This window comes from Balearica regulorum, chromosome 1 (genome assembly GCF_011004875.1).
Source record: "Balearica regulorum gibbericeps isolate bBalReg1 chromosome 1, bBalReg1.pri, whole genome shotgun sequence".
Classification (NCBI taxonomy): Eukaryota; Metazoa; Chordata; class Aves; order Gruiformes; family Gruidae; genus Balearica; species Balearica regulorum.
This window is the reverse complement of record NC_046184.1, coordinates 203,407,992-203,429,662: the sequence shown is the minus strand read 5'-3', so window position 1 is coordinate 203,429,662 and position 21,671 is coordinate 203,407,992. Positions and strand designations below refer to the sequence as shown.

General features: G+C 38.1%; 2 protein-coding genes across 2 annotated transcripts; both read right to left on the bottom strand.

Moving 5' to 3' along the window:
* Nucleotides 1–204: 204 nt before the first annotated feature.
* On the bottom strand, nucleotides 205–7,710 carry LOC104633769 (matrix metalloproteinase-27). Its single transcript, XM_010300075.2, has 10 exons — nucleotides 7,555–7,710; nucleotides 6,956–7,194; nucleotides 6,203–6,351; nucleotides 5,984–6,112; nucleotides 3,900–4,061; nucleotides 3,609–3,732; nucleotides 2,764–2,894; nucleotides 2,379–2,538; nucleotides 754–857; nucleotides 205–545 (listed from the first exon to the last, which is right to left on the bottom strand). Exons 1-10 carry the CDS (start codon nucleotides 7,657–7,659, stop codon nucleotides 445–447), a joined length of 1,404 nt encoding a protein of 467 aa, XP_010298377.2. The 5' UTR covers nucleotides 7,660–7,710; the 3' UTR covers nucleotides 205–444.
* A 6,010-nt stretch (nucleotides 7,711–13,720) lies between these two features.
* On the bottom strand, nucleotides 13,721–20,905 carry LOC104633768 (interstitial collagenase). Its single transcript, XM_010300074.2, has 10 exons — nucleotides 20,776–20,905; nucleotides 19,534–19,778; nucleotides 19,102–19,250; nucleotides 18,885–19,010; nucleotides 17,996–18,157; nucleotides 17,511–17,628; nucleotides 16,707–16,840; nucleotides 15,494–15,653; nucleotides 14,477–14,577; nucleotides 13,721–14,249 (listed from the first exon to the last, which is right to left on the bottom strand). Exons 1-10 carry the CDS (start codon nucleotides 20,884–20,886, stop codon nucleotides 14,149–14,151), a joined length of 1,407 nt encoding a protein of 468 aa, XP_010298376.1. The 5' UTR covers nucleotides 20,887–20,905; the 3' UTR covers nucleotides 13,721–14,148.
* Between the last annotated feature and the right edge of the window lie 766 nt (nucleotides 20,906–21,671).

The following is a 21,671-nucleotide window of genomic DNA, read 5'->3' as shown; positions in this document are numbered from 1 at the left end:
ACTGTGAGGGTGGTGAGGCACTGGAACAGGTTGCCCAGAGAGGTTGTGGATGTCCCCTCCCTGGAAGTGTTCAAGGCCAGGCTGGATGGGGCTTTGGGCAATGTGGTCTAGTAGAGGGGTGTCCCTGCCCATGGCAGGGGACTTGGAACTAGATGATCTTTAAGGTCCCTTCCAACCCAAACCAGTCCATGATTGTAGATGAAATTATGTTGGATATTTTGCACTTAATCAGGGGGAAAAAATGCCTTTTTTTTCTTTTTTTTTTTTTTTTTAGCCTTTGGTGATACAATTAGAGCTGACATGCTCTTTTATTAAAATAGTAGGCATACATGAAAAGCAGTCCTCTTGCCTCTTCTGTATAGCAATGTATATGTAAACAATCTTTGAGAAATCTAGACAGATTTCTTTTTTTACATTTGCTGTGTGTAAGAAAGCTTAATGGTATTAACAGTTAAACCAGCTGTTACTCGTTATTTCGCGGATAACTTTATTAGTAGTAGGGTTGAACTCCCACTGCTTCGATCCATGGAAGAAGTAGAAGAATCCTGGAAATAAAAAAGTAAAGAATTATGTTGTGGATACAAGAAATAGCTTCATTCTGACACAGCAGGGAGCATCATATTTGTACACACAGGAGAGCTTGTCTTCAGTTCTTTGTTTTTCAGGATACAGCAATAATGACATTCATCATAACTTCAGAACTTATATTCTTTACAAGTAAACTGATTTTACTTTAAAGCTTATTTCATTTACCTTTCTGTTGGAAAACAGCATCAACATTCTGGCTAATTCCTGGAAAGTCATCGGCTATCTGCCTAGGATAACCCCTCTCCATGGACTGGTTGTTTTCATCAAACCTAATTCATATGAAGAGAGACTTGTAATTTTACAGAGTTTAGACATCAATTCTGCAAAGAATTAAGCAGGTGCTGAAAGGTGTCCACCATCTGTATATAGTTTGACTGATTTCACTGGGGTTACAGAGAGTAAAGCTAGCTACTCGCACAAAGGTCTGCAGGATGCTGGCCGGCGCATTTTCCATGAGGTGGCTACTTGTTTGCTGATAAAGGCAGACACAGCTCCAAAGAAACACCTGGAGTGAGACAAATTGAAGGAATACCCAAATTTTTGACAGCAGGGATGGGATTTACCTCCTCTAATGATAGAAGTGTGACAGGCAGTGCATGGAAACTGGCTGGGTTGATTCCCACTATAGCACATATTTATTGCATGAATTTTAAACTCCTCTTAGGCTTTGATATAATAGTGTACATAGTTCTCTACCAGCTGACGGATTTAGATGGAAGAAAGGAATCTGACTTATTTCTAATACAATCAGGTTGTTCTTAACTGACCCGGGCCAATATTTGTAAGATGGGGCTGAATTTGGGGGCTGAAAGGAGGATCTAAAAGGTTCTTGAAGATTTGAGGAACCCTCTCAGGAAAAAAGCAAGCAAACAAACAAGCCTTTGTTTACTTCTCCTTGGATACAAGAAATACTTTTTACAGGGACTTGAGACTGAGTTACTAGATAAAAAATCCATGCTGTGGTTTTCTTACATGCCGTCTTGTGACCAAGGCAGTAAAATACCAATGCAAGATATTGTAAATACTCTTTCCAAAACTGTCAAAAACAAAGGACAGGAAACAACATGCAGCTGAAAATCCAGCTGACACTGTATGTGGCACTGAGGAGCCCCACAATTAGTCACGATAAAGTCTGTTTGACCCATGCATGCTCCTGGTTGCCTGCAGAAGGCCTTTGCAGCAGTTGTCCTTGCACACAGGAGGACTCTATCACCTTCCCAAAGCTGACTTTTTGCTTCTGTTTGTCTGGTATTTGAATATCAGGAATCATTCATGACAGCTTGGGAACGGAATTTAAAAGAAGCATGTTGCAAATCCAATGCTAACCAGCCAAAGAAAGGAAAATGAACTATCACTTCTATCTCTCTAAAAGAGATAAAATAATCCAGGATTTTTCAGAAATCAGAGAAATCCTGCACAAGCCATCCCAGCAGCCTTCTGAAATAGGTTAGCTTTCATATCTTTACTTTCTAGAGATACTTTTGTCTATCATATTTGTAAAAATTCTCTACATGCTGGAATTTTTTCATCTTCCAAGCATAATGCACCAGAATGGGTTCATATCCTGAATGCCTGTTTCAGAACACCCTTAAGATCTCAAAAGTCAAAGTTATATTCTTCTCCCTGTACAGGAGACAAAGAAACCTTTATTTGAAAAGTAGGATTATTATCATTACCTAGTTACATATAGTTACCTAGAGGTCTACTTTCTGTTTTATCACACGAACGATTTCAATTGCATTCAGATTATATGGGAGTCAATCAAGAAGACATTTGTCAATTTTTCTTACCTCCAGTACTTGTCACCTATGAAAAAGTCTGTCTTCCCTGTATTTTTATTACAAACAGCTGCATCAATTTTCTTGACACCTTTAGGGAAGCCCAGTGTGTTGATATTCTTTGGATAACCAAGCAACACCTGATATCCGCTGATAACCCAGAATTTACTGCCTGTTAAAAAAATATAATTTACTTTCACCAGTGATTTTGCGACACTAAAAGAAAAAATGCACTCCCTCAGTGTAGGTTGTAGGAAAATTAGATGAAATATCCTAAGTTTTTTTTTATTTATTTATTTGAGAAGTTAATTTTATGCACATATAGCTACCCTTCCTTCCTCTCATCTTCCCACAAAATTAAAGGTAAGAAAAATTTGAAGAACATCTCATACTTCACCTTTGAAAAATAGGATCTGATCTTTCATGTTCTCATATGCAGCTTGAATACCAGATGGCAGCATTGGCCAGAAGGTAGAAATTAATTCAAGTTCAACTTCTGAGTTATCAGGATAGACTCGCCATAAGTGCCTGATTTAAATATGAAACAGCTTTTGTAGTAAATAAGAAACCACAGACATTTTTATATATGCACAAGAATGTGAACAACGTTGTGACTTACAAGCTCTTTCTTGTCAGTGGAGCTACCTGGGTTGATGTGTCAGAAAAGAAAACACTCCCCTTGATGGGAACTGAGGCTTGCTTTATTCTGGCTTCTTTCTGTAGTTATCCCTTCTCACTGGCACTGATTGATTAATGGTATCATTTACAAGTAGCTGAAAACTGCTGGTTGTTCTTGTACCATATAATGAGAGAGTTATAGTGTCCCAGATGAACCTGACTGTAAGTTATTCTATGTATACCCAGATGACTTTGGGCTTGCATAGGTGACTGGAGGAGAGATTGGTCCAACTATATGGTAGAAAATACTAATTTCTTAGGAAATGGTTGCAGCATTCATTCATGTCACTGTTTGGTGTGGCCATCTATACGTTCGCGAATAAAGTTTTATTGGGACTAAACTGTTTTCCGGAAAAAAAATGAAGCATGTTTTTTTCAGAGGATCCTGAAAAATATTAATATAACTCATATCTGCTAACAGTTTTGTTTCCATGAACAGAAATCTATCCATTTGTCTCATTATAAATCCCAAATCATAATCATGTGAACCCCTAAAATATTCAGTCTTTGTAGAAATCATGAAAAATTAAACCTCACAGAGACAAATGTCATATCAATATTTACCTGCCCTTTAGAAAAATGACTTCTTGTCGGAGCGTAGTTATTGCATCGAAAGACATCTGGGAGCCACAGGTTTTAGGTGAGGTAGGGGTGGCTGGCCTTTTATCTGGGGCATTTGGTTGAGATCCTAACGGGACATTTTAGAAAAGATACAACAAATTTGTAGAAACATTAAGATTTTCACATATAAATGCATTTTTTACATTATGAGAATACAATAATTTTTATAGTGAAACTTTGTAACATTATTTATCTCCTGTTTAATTCTTTTTCTAAGCCATGGATTTTACTCACCATAAATGGACTGAATGCCACTTATATCATCTGGAGAGAGGGGAAATTCACTGGGGCTGATGTAGGCATAATTGGGGAACATCAATGCCCTCTGGTCATTAGAATGGGAGAGACCTAGGGCATGGCCAAATTCATGAGCAGCAACAAGGAACAAGTTGAATCCTTAAAAAATGGATAGAGAGAAGAAATCAGTCTAATTTTGGTCTGCAAATGGTTGATACATTGTGCACACAGCAGGGCTATTGCTCAGTCATGGTTTTCATACAATATATTGAAATTCACAAGTGTATGCATATAAGTAAACTTATATTTTGTGTAGGATAAGGTTATGTTATTCCACCAATAGAAGGGAGGGACTTTTGGCCCTCTTTCATGCTGTTCTTTCTGTTAGCTACTGAAAGTATGCGTGTGGCATGAGTAGATGTCTGGGGGTGAGTGTGGGTGCAGCTCTGAGGAATGTCCTGGCAGGGTTTCCTGGCTGAGCTAGAGCAGATTAGATAGTGAGTCAGATCAAACTAACAGCTCTCCAGGGCAAGGATAAGACGATGTGGTCCATGCTCACTTGAGGTATCAAAGTGTCACTCTGTGTCACCCTCCCTCCTACAAATCTGAGAAAGAACAATGAGGTTAATAGACAAGGAAAAACATAATGTTAGTAGAATGATTTAACTTTTTATCATTAGGACTTTTGAGTGTATGGGTTCTTTATAGCCTTGTCAAATAAAATATTGGTGTTAAATATTATGCTCCTGCATGCTTATTCCCAGTGAAATATGTTAACACAGTAAATAGATAAAAATGAGATTTCCTTCAACACGCATCCCCTCAAGCAACACACCTTTCTGAATTAGGGAAGAATGATCATCTGCCCTGCAGACCAAGAGCCAGGAATATCAACAGACTTAGTGAAGATCACAAGTCTGTCACAGAGCAGAGGACTGGTCATTGATTGCCCAAGAAAGGCTGGCTGAAGCCAAAATTTCCATTTCTCAGAAAAACAAAGCGTCAGTTTTTCCACACATATTTCCAGTCCTCCCCTCTCACGAGCCCTCTGAGCTCTCCAATGAGTTCTGCAATGCCTGGCCACTGGCGCATGCTGTTGAGGAACAGCAGCAAAACTGGGGTTGACCCATTCAGTCCCAGTGTGGGGGAAACATTACATTTTATCAGCATGACATGTCCACCCCTCATCCTTCATTTTTTTCCACCACAATAAATCTACATCTCCCCTCCTCATGCAGTGCCCTTACAGCACCTTCCTGTTTATTAGCTCCATGCTTTTCCTGCAGCGTGGCTTCGATTCTCCTACTGCAGTTAACCTCTGCAAGTTTTCCATTCCAAAAACTGGTAAGAAAAGGGTCTAAAGCACAATGGGGTAACATGCCCATGTACTGACAGATCTGTCAGAGGCAGTGTGTGCTGTACGGCCAGCCTAGGCGTTGAGGGAGCAGATGGGTCCTGGCTAGAGGATTGAGCACTCAATGTTCCTCTGAACAGCATGTTCCTGGCTGCTTGGAAAACACTTTCATGTATAAGCCCATCCTAGCCTGAATTCAGAGTAAAGATATAACAGCCTCTAGTCAGACCTATCTTGGTATTATTAGTGAAGACTCTTCATTATCACTGGTGGCTGTAATGTTTTTTTAGGTGGTGGGGATCTCTTCTGGGGGCTGCTGCAAGGCATGATGTGCTTCCTCTGCAGTGTGTGCTAGCACCAGGCTTGTGCCAGCACATGCACCGAGAGGGGAAAAAGAGTCATAAAGTTTTTACCACTGTTGGTGAAGCTGTGGTGGGGACAGTCCCTACCAAACCCCAGGGAAGAGTGGTCCATGTCTGTATCGTGGATATCTGAAAAGAGTTGTGCCATTGGTACATTTGTCAGTGCTAAATACGATCTAGAGTTGATCAGGCTGGTTTTGCATCAGCATCACTGTAACTATTCCAGTTGGAGGAAGGCCTATAATATCCTCAGACTGCTCTTGTTGTTAGTGCTGTGCTTCCTCTCAATGTATTCCTTCACCTAAATAAAATCAGAAAGGAATTTACCCATCTGCATAACACTTCAGAAACCCTTTTTCACCTACCAGCTGAGCCTGTGGTCCAATCTTCATCCTCATCGAAGTGCACATCACCACCAAAACCTTTGCCAGGTGGAAAGGCATGAGCGAGGACACCAAGGGGGCCATCAAAATAACGAGGGCAATGTCCATGAGCTAAATAAATGATGTTGAAACAACACTGAATTTATGTCATGACTATTAGAAAATCTTTGAATTAATCTTACCATGCAGTCAAAGTATTACCTTTGGTCCGAAAAGCAATCATCACATCTGCTATACCCTCATAAATACGGGTGAAAATCAGTGGGGTGACAGTGCTCCACACTTCAAATGCCTTCTGGATGGCTTTATCCACGTCCTCTTTGCTCATATCTGGTGTGTGGTTCACAATTCTACAGTTATGAGGGTTCAAGTAATAATACTTAGTGTTTGCAGAAATAATTTTTCTAATGTTAAAATGATGATCAGAAACGTAGAAAAAATTTAACCTGTAATCCAATAGCTCCCAAGATCCATCTTGGACTCGGTGAGTTTGAGGAATGTGATAACTGTCCAACATGTCTTTTTCATAACAATAATTGTGTACATGGTATCAGTTTTTCTTAAAATGACCCTTAGCCAGGAGGTGGTCTCTTGAACATGAGGAAAATTGTCTCCTCAGGTTTCTGTGACTACTAAACTGTCAGTCTTAGCAAACTTTGAAGATAAGGGGGCTTGTAAAGGGTGCAATTGATATTTCTGTTTGGCTCACAGAATATTTGTCAGGAGTGATACATAACAGGCAAAATACGATAGCTGACTCAAAAAATGTAAGATACCCAGCTTGACTCTCAGAAATTCCTCACAGGAATACACATAGCTAGCAGCTGGGGAAAGAGAAACATTTCTGTATTCCTGACTGGAAATAATTGCTATAGAAATTATATTTAAATATAACTAATATGGATATCCACAAAACCAAAATTTAAACTCAAAAAGTAATTATTGAAATACTACCTATATGTCAGTTTGGTTTTTTTCCATCCTGGCAGAGTAACACCATAGAGACCCACATCAGGAACTCCACACCTGGGTTTCTTCATAATTTCTAATGTCTCAGAGTCTGGTTTTCCAGTCACTTTCAAACCAAAAAATTGTTGCATTTTCTGAAGTTTTTCAGCTGTGGATTCAGCATTTGCTTTCCATCCAAGTTGATTTGGATCTGGCTCAACAGCATAGAATTTATTTAAATAGTCCTACAGAAAAAATAAAGCAAACATATTTCACATTTTGATCTGTTTCTTAAATAAATAACTTAGTACTGATATTGTTTGTGTGCTTTGCTTGCAAAACTATCTGCCTATGATTTTGGAGAACAACAGATGTTTTCCTGAGCATTGTAGCTAAACAGAAACAGACCACATTGTCCCTGACTCTTATTCACTTGACATTTCAAGTTTGTACACATTTATCCTACTTTAGTAAAGTCTGGGCAATGAAATTCTGTGTAATAGCATTGTCTCAGAAAGACAGCAAACTGCTGTGTAGCTGGAACATGCAGATTATATCTAAAAGGAAGGGGCTCAGTAGGTCTGAGATATGGACAATGTAGTTACCTGTACAAGCTTTGCATCTTCTTCATTGTTGTCTTTCTCTGGGTAGATGGGAAGAGCGTTAGAAACAGCTACACACGTTAAAAGCAAAAGGGAAAGATCCTTCATTCTTACTCTTGTCTCTGTCCTGGTAAGAGAACAGTCTGCTTTCTGCTCCGTGTGTATCCTCTCTCTCCAGTTTGTACAGTTATGGGGTGATTTGTAGAGTCGGCTGTAGACTGACTCAGAGTTTATCATGCTCTGATTACCTCCACACATCCTATAACACTGTGCTGGCTGACACAAAACTTAATTAAGCCCATCTGATTTTGCAGACATCTGAAGTCACTTAGTATTTGAATACTCCTAAGCTACTTGGCTACCATTTCAAAACTGGCACTCAATTTTAGTTATTTTACACTGAATTTTAGTGAACCTGAGCAATTTCATGCCAGATGAAATGGCAGACAAATGCAAAACCTTTTAAGTTGTCCCAACTCAGCTGTGTGAAATGGGGCCACCAAATGTACAGGGACTTTTAACCATTCTCAGCCTGGAAAATGGGAGTCATGCACCAGAATCCCATCCAAAAAAATTAAAACTTTGGGAGAAATTACTGTAAGCAGAAAGTTTTCTTTTTAAATCGATCCATAAAGTGAGACTGGGTGTTTTGGAAAGTGGATGAAAACCCCAAATCACTCCCCACCATTTCCCTGCAACTCTTTGAAAAAGTGTGTTTCCTTTAAATTACACTGGTGGAATCCAAGATATACATAAATGAAAAAGATTTTACTCTATAAATCCAGCCTAAAGGATGTTAATGGTCTAATATCTCTGTCTGCATTGATGTTATCTTTCTATCTAGCTATCAATCATCTATCTATCTATCTACCTATGTATCTATCTAGCATCTATCTATCTGGCATTTCGTCATGAAACGTTTCTTCAGTTTAACCACATTAGCCACAGGGGATATGATTAGTTCCTGTCTTAAGTAATTCGGAATAAAGGAAGTTTCAAAAGTCACACAAGCTGTGACAAATTATGGGATTTCACCCTGTGCTGGCCAAGCACCTTCCTCTTCCACGGCAGCAATGGGAGCTGAAGGTGTTCGGCACCTCAGAGGAGCTCTGACAACACGCACTCAACTTTTACAAAACAGCTTTAAGAAATACCCTCACGTGGGACTGCGGCGTTTTCAGGAAATCCTTGCTTCCGTGTTTTTGACTTTTTTGCAGCGAACTTTTCTCCAGCTGGAGGCATTAATGACGAATTTTCTAGCCCAAATTTCACAATGTAGCCTTCTTAGTTAAACTTATTTGTAAATGGCATTTCCGAGCTACCATAAAACCAACCAACCAACCAACCAACCAACCAACTAAGCAAGCAAGCAACCAACCAACAAACCCTTCCCTTAATTTTTTTTATTATCTTTGTATTGTAAGGTAAGAGACCTGTGAGGCCTGGATCCCATTCAGTTCTGTAACTGAGATACAAACTGTGACAACAAATTTTCTCAGATGGAGAGCTTGACTGAACTGATATTGTGTTTATTCAGAAGTACAGACTTTCTTTTTTGAGATTTCTCTTATGTTTTTAAATAGATATATTTGTTTGTCTCAAAGGTTTTAAAGCTAGAAGGAATGACCATGGTGCTATCATCTGACTATATACATGGCATAGGTCACAAAAGACAAACCCCTCTTCAGTGGCTTTTGCACCAAACATACTTTCCTATGGCATTAGAACACATTTTTGGAAAACATGTCTTGGGTGATACAAATTTAATTTTGTAAAAAAACCCAAGGCAGCGTTATGAACAGATTTGACAGGAACTGGGAGAAATGGTTATCTTTTTTCTCCACTGTGGTTGGCCATCAGATCCCCACAGTTGTCTGCTGTGTAGCAGATGAAGGATAGAGACAATGAGAGCAGCTAGGTTAAGATTAGTTACACCTAACTTTATACATTTATTAGTTAAGTATTCTATAGAAAATAGAGAAATACATATGTCTGGAGAGTGATTCAACCGTCTATCTTAGAATAGGATGAACTGGCCTCTTTAAGTGCTCTCTGTCTTTATTGAATGTAGAGAAGCTTAAACTAATTTAGACTACATTTCTGGTTTCAGCTAGCAGCTCAAGCTACATTCATGTTTGCTCAGAAGACATTTGAGTGACAGCTGATGGTGGCCTATGTCGCTCAAAGAACTTTTAGGGTTTTGCAACTTGATCACCTACACAACATAGCAGCGAGTTCCCACTGCCTATGGGAGAGAGACTTGAACACATTTTTTTCGGAAGCAATGTTTCACAAATACATCTATAGCTGGCCTTGAGGTCTGGGAAAAGAAGAAGTTGTATAAGCAGTTGCTGGTTATGGTTTCCTAACACTTATCTTTGACATTGGTTAGAGTTGGTGGATGTTGATCTACCTCGTGACTTCTTTTCTCATCCTATCCATTCTATCCAGACTGCAGTAATGTGACCTATGTTTTAATCGAGAAAGGTCACTGCCTATCCTCATCACGTTGGTAGTACCAAGTGACGCTACACAGAACATCACAGGAATCTGCTATACTGCTGCATCACGGTGATCTTAACACAATACCAGCAGGGATTCAGCTTTCCCAAGTGTTCACAATGTGGATGTCTGCACATGAGTTAACTGTCTAAGCTTGCATTATATCAACAGAATCATAGAATCATGGAATCATAGAATCATGGAATCATAGAATGGTTAGGGTTGGAAGAGACCTTAAAGACCATCTAGTTCCAATCCCCCTGCCATGGGCAGGGACACCCTCCACTAGATCACGTTGCCCAAAGCCTCATCCAACCTGGCCTTGAACACTTCCAGGGATGGGGCCTCCACAACCTTTCTGGGCAACCTGTTCCAGTACTTCACCACTTTATAACAGTAAAGAATTTCTTTCTAACATCTAATCTAAATCGACCCTTCTTCAGCTTAAACCCATTACCCCTTGTCCTGTCACTACACTCCCTCACAAACAGTCCCTCTCCATCTTTCCTGTAGGCCCCTTCAGGTACTGGAAGGCTGCAATTAGATCTCCCCGGAGCTGCCTTTTCTCCAGGCTGAACAATCCCAACTCTTTCAGCCTGTCCTCATAGCAGAGGTGCTCCAGCCCTCTGACCAGCTTTGTGGCCCTCCTCTGGACTCTCTCCAACAGCTCCATGTCTCTCCTGTACTGGGGCCCCCAGAGCTGGATGCAGCACTCCAGGTGGGGTCTCACAAGAGTGGAGTAGAGGGGCAGGATCACCTCCCTTGACCTGCTGGTCACACTTCTTTTATGCAACCCAGAACACGGCTGGCTTTCTGGGCTGCAAGCAGAAAATCTACAAATCTACAGAAATCTAATCAATATGGTCAAATGTCATCTAGAGAGCTTTTCATCTGACCACATGTAGGAGGTAAACTTAGGATGATTTGTGCACCTCTCCAGAACTCAGTAAATTTTTTGACCAACACTGATGATTATGATGCGAGCCTGTCAGAGACTGTTGAAAGGCCATAAATACCCTGTTTTTGTCTCATGGGGTGGTGTCAGAGACTGTTGAAGAGCCACAAGTACCTTGTGTCAGTTGTTGTGTGTGGCAAGTGTTTTACCCGTTATCCGCACAGTTGCCAGTTGTTGATGCCTAGCTCGTAGATGTCAATAAAACTCTTTTACATTGTTCCACTGAGTCTTTACCACGGCTCATTCAATTTGTGCCTCCACTGGGCGGGACTTGCATCTTCAGGGGATAAAAGGTTCACCTCCCTTGCAACCCACTGAGTGGGATGAGAAAGAGCCTAAGCCTGAGATCGCATGAAAACACTAAGGCTGCAGTTAAGCTGCCTAAATAGTGATTTGTGAACCCGAGACATTGACACAGGCCTGGTGGCTGTGACCCAGGAGGTAGAGGGGATATATGGCTTTCAGACTGGTAGTTCGAGTCCAGCTGGAAACTTTCAGGCACTTTAATGGCACTAGATATCTGTTCAGGCAGCTGAGTTGAGCCACTGCTTTGCAGACTCAATCCTAGAGTCAACAAAGCTGAATCATTACTCAGTTTGCATGAAAAACATGGGACAATGGTGAACAGTTCAAATAAGGTGCTTTACCCTTGGCAAATCTTTAGCAAAGACTGCAGCCTGTGAGGGCAGGATTCAACCACCCAAACATAGGTGCCTAGAGACAGTGTAAGCTCTGTGGGACTTTGGGACGTGATGGCCTCCCAGAAGTCTTGTTTCATACCTCCATGGGTGACTTGGGTACCCAACAGCACCTCAAATGCACTAAACACATGTTTAGGCAATTGGATTCCTACGTGAGCAAATCTGTCTCAGTTAATAACAGTATGGGCTATGACTACACACAAAACCAGTAACCAAACACTAGGGCGTGGTACGGTACTCTACCATAGTACAGTAATGAGCAAATAGGACTGTAAACGTATTAAAAGGGAGTAAGAAAATGGCAGGTGATTGTGTGGACTGAGCTGGAAACAACACTTAGATTCCAAATTACTGAAAGCATTGCTTGTGCCTGCAGGCAGGAGAGAGCTGCTGGCACCGGACATGCCCTCCTCCTAGTGAATGGTGTGACTGGAATGAAGCAATTGCCAAGCTCACTCAGGCAAAGGAAATACTCACATAAGTACGGGGAATATTTCTCACAAAGAAATCGCTTAATTTTGAGCCCTTGGTCTTCCTGCTCAAGGGAAAACAAATTTCAAGAAAATGTGCCTGGCAACTAAAATTCAGAACTTCACAGGATACCAAAAGGCATGGACTAAAAATATGCCATTACAAACTTCAACCACTCTTTAACATAATCTTCTATGGTTTGTAAATTAACCTTTATCTCTCTCTTTCCTCTAAATCAAAACCACCTCCTTATCCCTTGTCTGCCATTTAACATTTTCTCTGCCTCATGAGTACCCACTACTTTTTTCTTCTAGAGAGGGATTAGTGTTCTGCTCTAAATTTCAGGAGCTATTCTGGAACTTCCTTGAGATCTTCTGGTTCTACTTAATATCTGAAGGGAATGTGTGCCCCTAATTTTGATTTTTTAACATATAATTGGTCTAGTAAGAAATATTATCTTTCCCCATAAACTTTGTGCTATGTTTGTAGACCATCTCTACTAAAGCAACATAATCAATTTAGATTTATATACTTCTGAAACAATTTTTGGTTTGATTGTCATTAGTAGTTCAGTAGCACTGGGTTACACAAGAAAATATGAAATAGCATTGCTACTAAGATTTTGAGTTAAAGAACTGGTACCTAAATCACCTTGAGAGAAAAGGATTCACATAAATTAACTTCTTCATTAAAGTTTAATTTTATTTTTATTATTTTACAAATTTTTTTTAGGTTTTATAAAGAATAGAATATATTCAAGTTAATTTTCAATTATACAATTTCTTATCTTTGAATAGTATTTAGACTAATTTTTACTCCTGAAGTTAATAAAGGTAAGAACTACCAAGTCTGTTCTTTATTTATGAAGGATACAATTTAATAGGCTTCTAATATAGACAGATAAGTAATGAAAAAATTTGAATGGATATGTTTTTATAAAGTTATGCATTCTTTTCTCAAAATGCAATTACTTCTATTACAGTAACCTGAAATCTTCCTCTGAAGTATGTCGAACAATACAGAATTTGTATGAGATAATACATGGTTATGGTCATATGGCTTCTAATATTATCAGCTGAGCTACAAAGACTAAAGAGAAAATGGATAACCCTTCAAACACCATTTTAATTGAGAATGTTTGAAAACATTGCAGTTAAACTGGAAGTCAAGCTGTCTTTTTCATGAACTTTTTGTATCAGAAATATTTTTGGCCAAGCATTTTCATTTTTTAAACAAACTTATTCATCCTTTAACCCACTGAAATTAGGAGGGATTTACTAACTACTAGAGTAGTAAGCACTTGAAAGAGCCTTGAGCAAAGAGGTTTATTTGTGCATTATATGATGTGGCTACCTGTGATAGCAAGGGACTGGTTTCAGTGATCTCAGGGGCCTCTTCTAATCTACATTTCCAGGTTTAAACCCAGTTCCGAAACCCAAAAAACATGAGAAAAAAACCCTGTTGACACTTGCAAACACATAGACCCTCAAGGGAAGGCTAAGAGTGGAACCTGAGGAAAGAGGAACAGAAAGTGGAAGTGTGATTAGTAGGCTGATACTAATGAGCCCCAACTGGCCTAGTTACCCATAAGATTTTCACCAGGGCTCATGTGGGGTGATGGAGCTCATAGCCAGCTGTCTGCTCCTTTCTCTGGCTTTGGGAAAAAGAGCTGATATTTCATGCCAGAATATATTTTTAGTGTTTGAAAGCTAGACTTGGCTCTTGAGAATCAGTGCAAATAAAACATCAAGGACACAATGATATGACAAACATAATTTCTTAGGAAACTTTAATGTAGCAGGTGAATTTGTGATAAATTATATACATGCGTTAGTTTTACAATAAATAATTATTATGACTGTACTCCCACAGAATTTGGGCAGAAATCCATTCTGACCTGATAGCCATGAAATGCTGAAAAATTCAGCACATAAAAACATACAGCGTGCATATGAAATAACATTGCAATTAACAATTAAACCAGCTGATGCTCTTCTTTTGTCCGACAATCCGTTTGGCACGAGGATCAAACTGGAACTGAGTTGTTCCATGGAAGAAGTAGACATAGCCTAGAAAGAAAATTGAATCCCATTATATTTCATATTTCAATAACTAAGTATTCATATTCCAATTTTGAGTATTTTGGAAAAAAGCCCAACATAAACAGCCTATGTGTACTTGCTATTTTCAATTTCCATCTCATTAAGGTTAATAACATTTTTTTGAAAACAAATGATTCTATCTACAGAAGCCCAAATATTCAAGTAAACACAGATTAAGGGTATGTTTTACTTACCATCTTTCTGGAAAGCTGCATCAACTCTGCCAATTTTTCCAAAGTGGGAGACTATTTTCCTGGGATAACCATGATCCATGGATTTTTTGTTTTCATCATATCTTAACACAAGAAACATCATTACAATTTGTGAGGAAGCAGACAATATTTTGAAAGTCCAAAGCAAATTCATACACATATGCAGCTCTACTGTTACAAAGAAGTCTTATAAAGATTAGCTAAAGTAGCTTTTTGTTTCTTCCTATTAAGTATTAAGGTTGTCACACTATGAGTGTCTTCAGATTTGAAAATCCTGTCTTTGGTAAAGTTTATAACAAGGCTTTCCAGGACCTTGGGAATGCAGCCCAGGAATTTATTAATGCATTTCTGGACTGTCCAGAGCCTCAGCCATCACTTGCACATAAAATGAGTTTCTATTTTGAGGCACTGGATATCCAGTTCTGTATAAAAGCAAAAGCTAAAACTTGGGAGTAAAAGACAACAGCACAGTCCTGAAACATACTTGTATTAGTATCAGCCATCTACTTCTTAAACAAAATTACTCTCTGAAATTTGTCGTGAGCTACACTTGAATTATAAATACAACTAACTGTACAATTGGAGAATATTTATAGCTTGTCCACAGAGAAATTAAATTACACCACTCTCTATTATCAGTTCATTTTGTTTGAAATGTGAATGAAAAGTGGACACTATCAAAACATTGCACAGAAAAGCAGTACTGTTCTGGAGAAAAAGAGAATAATTTACTAGAAAATAATTCTTTTATTGGGCAGGTGTTTCATTCAGTTGCAATTACATTGCTGCTACTGGAATCTAATAAATGGCAAAAACATCCTATAGAGAAGTCATCATTTCCTAGCAAATGCTTAAAATTTTTAAACTTCCAGAGAATCCTGTTTAAATTTCTTGAATATACATGGTTTAAACATCATTGCACTTGAAATTTATAGTAACACATCAGTCCTCAGGGACAAGTGAAAATATGTCTTCTAATAAATGAACATTAAATCTTACCTCCAGTATCTGTCAGCTGTAAAGAAGTATGTTTTTCCTGTGGTTTCATCAGTGTAAGCTGCATTAACTCTTTTAACAGTTTTTGGGAACCCCAAACGATAGATTGGTTTAGGATAGCCAGGTGCAATGTCATATCCCCTGAGAACCCAGTATTTATCCTCTGAAAAATATAAGCACATTTAATTTGGTTTTGCTATTTAGAAACAGCATTTAATTGTGATTTAGATGGGTAGCAAACGATGTATCTTAGATATCAGTATTATTTGTTTCATTTCATTACTTTAGAAAATGGTTCTAATTCTTTCACTGGACTATATCATGAGGACAGTGGAAATGTCTTTTGTTTTTATGAATAAAACATTAGAATCATAGGGTCTATGGATAGTACTTTTCCCAGATTTTATTCAAATGAATATGAAGTATTTGTCAGGGTAACAAAGTGGGGAGGGCTGGAGGTTGATGAGCTAATCCACAGACATTGGATTGGGATGTTGAGTTTATTAAATTCCTGTAATATGCTATTTGATTATAGAGCCATATAATATTTTGAAAACTAGACTGTGCATTAAATTAAACTATTAAGAAGGGCATATGTCTAATCAAAATACTTTGGTAATTTTAGATGCAATGAACATATTTATATAAGGTAATATAACATGTACTGTAATATGTGCATAATGAAGTTATCTGAGACATTTAAAGTGTATTTGAAACCTCTAAAGGAAAGGATTGATTTTTTTTTTTTTTGTGAACAATTTTCCTCTCACAGTATGCTTTGCCACCAATTTTTCTTCCCCCAAAATATCACAAAATACATATCAGTATCAGTATATCAGTAACTGACATCAGCATATTGGTAACAGTAGTGTGCAAATGGCTGTATTTGCCAGTTGAATTCACCAAAAATCCTTCTGTATAAAGTGAAATGCTGTTACCTGAAGAGAACTAGACCTGAAGAAGGGAAACTATTTTCATGTCTTGTTTTTCAGAGCATTGACTATAACAGAGGGGAAGTTTTCAGGATTATGACTGCTGGAGATCCCTTACAGCAGTATAACTCTATGATCCTCTGGTTTAATTATTTGCAGACTTGTAAGATTCTCTGTTTCACTAATCTTCCTTAAAAAAACACTTTGACTTCTGTAATTGTATAGTTTGCAAAGGAGCAGGGAGTAACTGGTCAGAAAAAGCAGAGAATTTCAGATTCCATTACCTTTAAAAAGTAAAACTTCATCCTTCTCGATGTTTTCATAAGCAGCTTGAATTCCTGATGGTAACTTTGGCCAGAACAGTGAGATAAAATTGAGCTCTGTCTCTGTCCTCGCAGGATGTTTGCGCAGCATATATCTGGTTTAAACAAAATTTATGTAATAAAATATTTCTACTCCTATCATAAGTGCAACATAACTATTATAGCTCCTGGAGAATAAGAGGGGGGAGATGGGTACCTGGGTGTGAATATCCCCCTCCACTGAATGTCAAGGAAAACTAGAGTGACTGCACTCATAACTTTAGCACCCCAGTTACATGCTAAAAATCAGGCAAGATGAGTATAAGCTCTTCTGTTTCTCTGTAGGACAAGCAGGCTAAGAGTTGGCTTCAGTGACCACCTAACAGACATCTTTCTACATAACAGTGCTTTCAGTTCTGCCCCTGCTCTTGTATTAAGGAATAGCAGAAAGGTTACAGTGTGGGACCCGTGGACATGTTGCTAAAGGATGCTCTTGCTTTGCTATCAGTTGAATCAACTTCAGAGATAAAGTCTGTTGCAGCAGTGGCCACAGCAGCAGAATAGTTGGAAAACAACCTACAAGCCCTCATCTCCTTCACCGCTCTTGTCAGCTAGGGCTCTTGGGATTAATGATTTGAGAACTCTTGCTTGTGTAAATACATGGTGGTGTTCTAGTGCTACTCTTTGCACTACATTCCAAAAGGATAGTTTTACCCCATGGATTACAATCTTTTCCTAAACTACTGATTATTTTAAAAAGATAATATATGTTCTTATTGTTGTTACCTGCCCTTGAAGAATATTATTTCTCCACGTAGGGTAGTGATAGCATCAAATGTCAAATTTGGGTCACAAGCCTGTGGAGTTATGGGTCCTGTTGGCTGTACAGCAGCATTGGACTGTCCTATAGGAAGAATATTTTATCTTTTAGTATGGACAAATATAAAGACAGCATTCAGAAGATCTCTGAGGACACCAAGAACCCTCTTTACAGAGAATAAGAAGGCATGTTGTTTTAAACTAACGGTCTGTCACTAAAAGCAGGCTTTTAATGTTGATAAAACTGGATGTGTTCATCTTTTCCAAAATGAATTTTTTTGCAGAACTGGACTTCAGCTGAAGCCAGCTTCCACAAATTTTCCATCTTTTGCTATCCATTGTTCAGCAACAGTTAAACTTCCAATTTTGGTGGAATAAGCATATTTTAAATATATTAATATTATTGTTTACCAGGCTCCCAAGTAGAAATATTAAATAATTTTTTTTCTTACCATAGATGGCTTGAATGCCATCAATGTCATCCTGAGGAAGGAGGAATTCATTGGGGTCGGTGTAGGAGTAAGTTGGATACATCAGTGCTCCAGGATCATTTGAATGAGACAGACCCAGTGAATGGCCAAGCTCATGGGCAATAACAATGAACAAATTGTAGCCTGTAGGATAAAAATCATAGGAAACAAGGTAAAATCTGTTTCAGCATTCAGCACAGTTGACTAAATGGGAAACACTTATGCATCCTCCCAAAATACACTATAAGAGAGGCTGTAAATAATGCTATCAACATCAGAACTCAAAAACATTGTAACAGAAGAGCTATACGAGTGCTTAAAGAACATCCAGCCTTAATTGTGATCTCAGTGATCTTTCTCTAGTGTCCTTGTGTATTAAAGGCAAATCCTGTTGCTCCTGCTATCACGTAAACTGCTCAGATCAAGGATCACGTCAACGATGAGTGGAGATTCAGTGATCTAACAGAAAAATCTTTCAAACAAACACTGAGATAACAGTTTTGGTGATACTCAAACACACTAGTTAGCACCAAACTTTGAACTGGTAAATTAAGAAAGATAAAGGATTTGACTTGAGAAGTTTACCACCAGATATTCCTCTATCCAAGTTTTAAGTTTCATCTGAACAAAAAATATATTTTTAAGTGCTTAGTTGCCATTATAAACCACTATGACCTAAAAATCTCTTTTCTGCAAATTGTTTCCTACAATGGCAAAAAAACCAAACCAAACCAAAACAAAAAAAAAGAGCAAAGCAATTTAAAAGGACAAGTTCTGCCACTTTTTCTCACTTTTTACCTGTAATCAGGCTCATGAACTAAGATTGTACGAGGTAAAACTATATAAATGGATCCAGTTACAAAGTCCTTACCTCTTCCATCTTTTGTCCAGGTTTCCTCCTCATCAAGATGCACATCTCCACCAATACCTTCGCCAGGCTGGAAAGCATGAGCCAGCTGCCCATTGGGGCCATCAAAAGGAGAGTTGTCTCGGTGGTCTAAAATGAAGAGGGAAAAAATCAGTTAGAATCCTAAAATGTTTCTATGATTGCAGGTTGCTGTTTAATACAAAAAAGATATCAATGTTACCTCTATAAGCAAAAGAGATCATTATATCTGCTTCTTTGTCCTCAACCTTTTCGAATGTCAATGGTGTTACGTTGCTCCAGACACTGAGAGCTTTTCGGATTGCTTCTTCTACATCAGCTCGTCTCATCTTTGGGGTGTAATTCAAAATCCTTCAAAGCAAACACAACACATTATGTATTTTTAAGAATACAGCATTTTAGCTGAAAAATAATAACTTGTGCAAAAATCAGAAGTCTTAGACATATCATTTATGAATGAAAATTAATAATTACTTAATTTTAGATACCATATTCTAGAGTGCCTGTCTTCTTCCAGGAATCAGTTAATCACTCTGGATGTCCATATATGGCATAATATACTTACTTCACCCCCCACCCCCCGAAGTTGAGATGCTAGATTTATGACTTTTTGAACCAGATTAGGAAAAGTTACCTGTATGTCAGATTATTTCTTTTCCATTTGGGATTCCCTGCTGTGAACACATATTGCTCTATATCAGGTATACCACATCTGGGTTTTTTCATCATGTCCAATGTCTCAAGATCAGGTTTCCCGGTCACTTGTAGTCCAAAGAATTCTTGCATTTCCTTGAGCTTTGCAACAAGGGGATTTTCATCCTTGTTTCTTAAATGAGGCTGGTGATCCCTCTGAAGATTGTAGAAATTCTGTAGATAACTCTGAACCAGAGTTTAAAAAAAGAAGAGCATTGTGGCATATCAGTACTGTCTTCAATCACACTTAAATTTTCTAAGTAATCTTGAACTATTTCCACATCGACATCCCCTGTGTTTACCAGGAGAAAGAATATCCTGTTTTCTCCAGGAACTGGTGTGAAGAGTCAGATATAACTTACAGTTTTCATACAGTTTTCTGATTTTTTTGTTTCACTGATGAAATATATAAAGAAATGTCTTTAAAATCTAATACTTACTATTAATAATTAATTCCACATTATTTTTGGTGCCCAATTACCCTAATGGTGAAATTTATAAGAAAGCTTATAACTGGTCTCATTCAAGGAAACAGAGATTGGCAGTGAGACTCCACACAGCTGGAGCTCCCAACAAAGCAAGTGACTGCTACTAGAGAGTCAGCACTTGGCAAATCATGCCATTTATTTTTAGCTATGAAATATGGTATTAGGAACTCAGGTCTTCCTACTAAATTTCAACAATTGTGTCTCCAACAAATAGTGTTGTGTCTATACAAGTGTTCTATTTCTCATAGGTGTCCCTTTTTTCCAAAGTATTTCATAGAAGATCCATTCAGGAAAACATTGAAATACATGCCGGCTTCAAGCATGTTTCCTCACTTACCTTACTGACACCAGTCATAAATGTCAAAGCACATTCTGAAATGTAAATTGTTGCTGAGTTTGACTATTTCTGCACAGCCACAGAGCCTTGCTGCTGGAACTCATGCTTTGATAGTTTTGTTATTACTTTACCGACAATATCAAAAGAGAAGTTATACAATATTAAGATGACTTTTGGGTGAATACATTCCACATAATTTTCACATGTTTTCTAGATTGATAGGAAAAGCTTTCTCTTGAAACCTCTGCAAAGTGGTACATCTTTAATTTCAAGCCATATTCTTTGAAAAGATTTGCAATTATATTTGTCTCTCAGACTACCTTATGTTTCACTTAGAAATGCACTGAAAAATATTTACCTCTACAAGCTGTAGGGTTTTTCCTTCATCTTTTGCTTCTGGAGCCACAGGAAAAGCAGAAGAGATGGCCACATACAGCAGCAGGAGAAGTGAAAGGCTCTTCATCCTCATCTAAGGTTGTCTGCCTCAGTTTCACTCTTGAGCTATTGAACACACTTCTCAGTTCTGTTTATATAGCTAATTTGTAAATCAGTGACAGTCTGACTCATGCTGTATAATATCCTCTCATTAGTAAAAATGATGCATAACAGCATCATCAGGTAGTGACGCAATGTGTTTAACTAATGTTACTGTCCTTATTTTGCCTGAGCCTTCTGTTTTGGGCAATTTTGTAGTGTGTTTAATAAATAAGGAAATGCTGGACCTGGAGCTACATTTCATAGGTGTTTTTTGAATCATGAATTTAGACTATTTATGGCACAGTCTTTACAAACTGGAGAAATAATAGGAAATAACATATAACAGTAACATATTGTATTATAATGAATAACATTATGCTACATAATACATATGTTTTAAAATTTAACAAAATATAGCATATTATGTCATAATATTTAATAATAAAATATAAAAGACAGTACAAAGAACTGATGTTATCTAGGAATAATCAACATCATAACTCCAGGAGGGCTGTCATAAGCTAACTAAAAGTTCTATCATCTCAAACAATATTAGGATGCAAGGAAAACTGAGCGCTAAAATGATTCAACGTTTTTTGACTGATATTAACAAAAATCAGTCATGTTACTGGAATGTATAAACTGGGTTCCCATATGTATGGTAAGTAAAATAATGTTTATACTCTTCTCAGCGCGGATCAGCTGCAATAGCATGTTTGGATCCAGGCAGAGAGATGAGCTCTGGTCAGAAAGGCTCAATGAAGCCTAACAGGAATT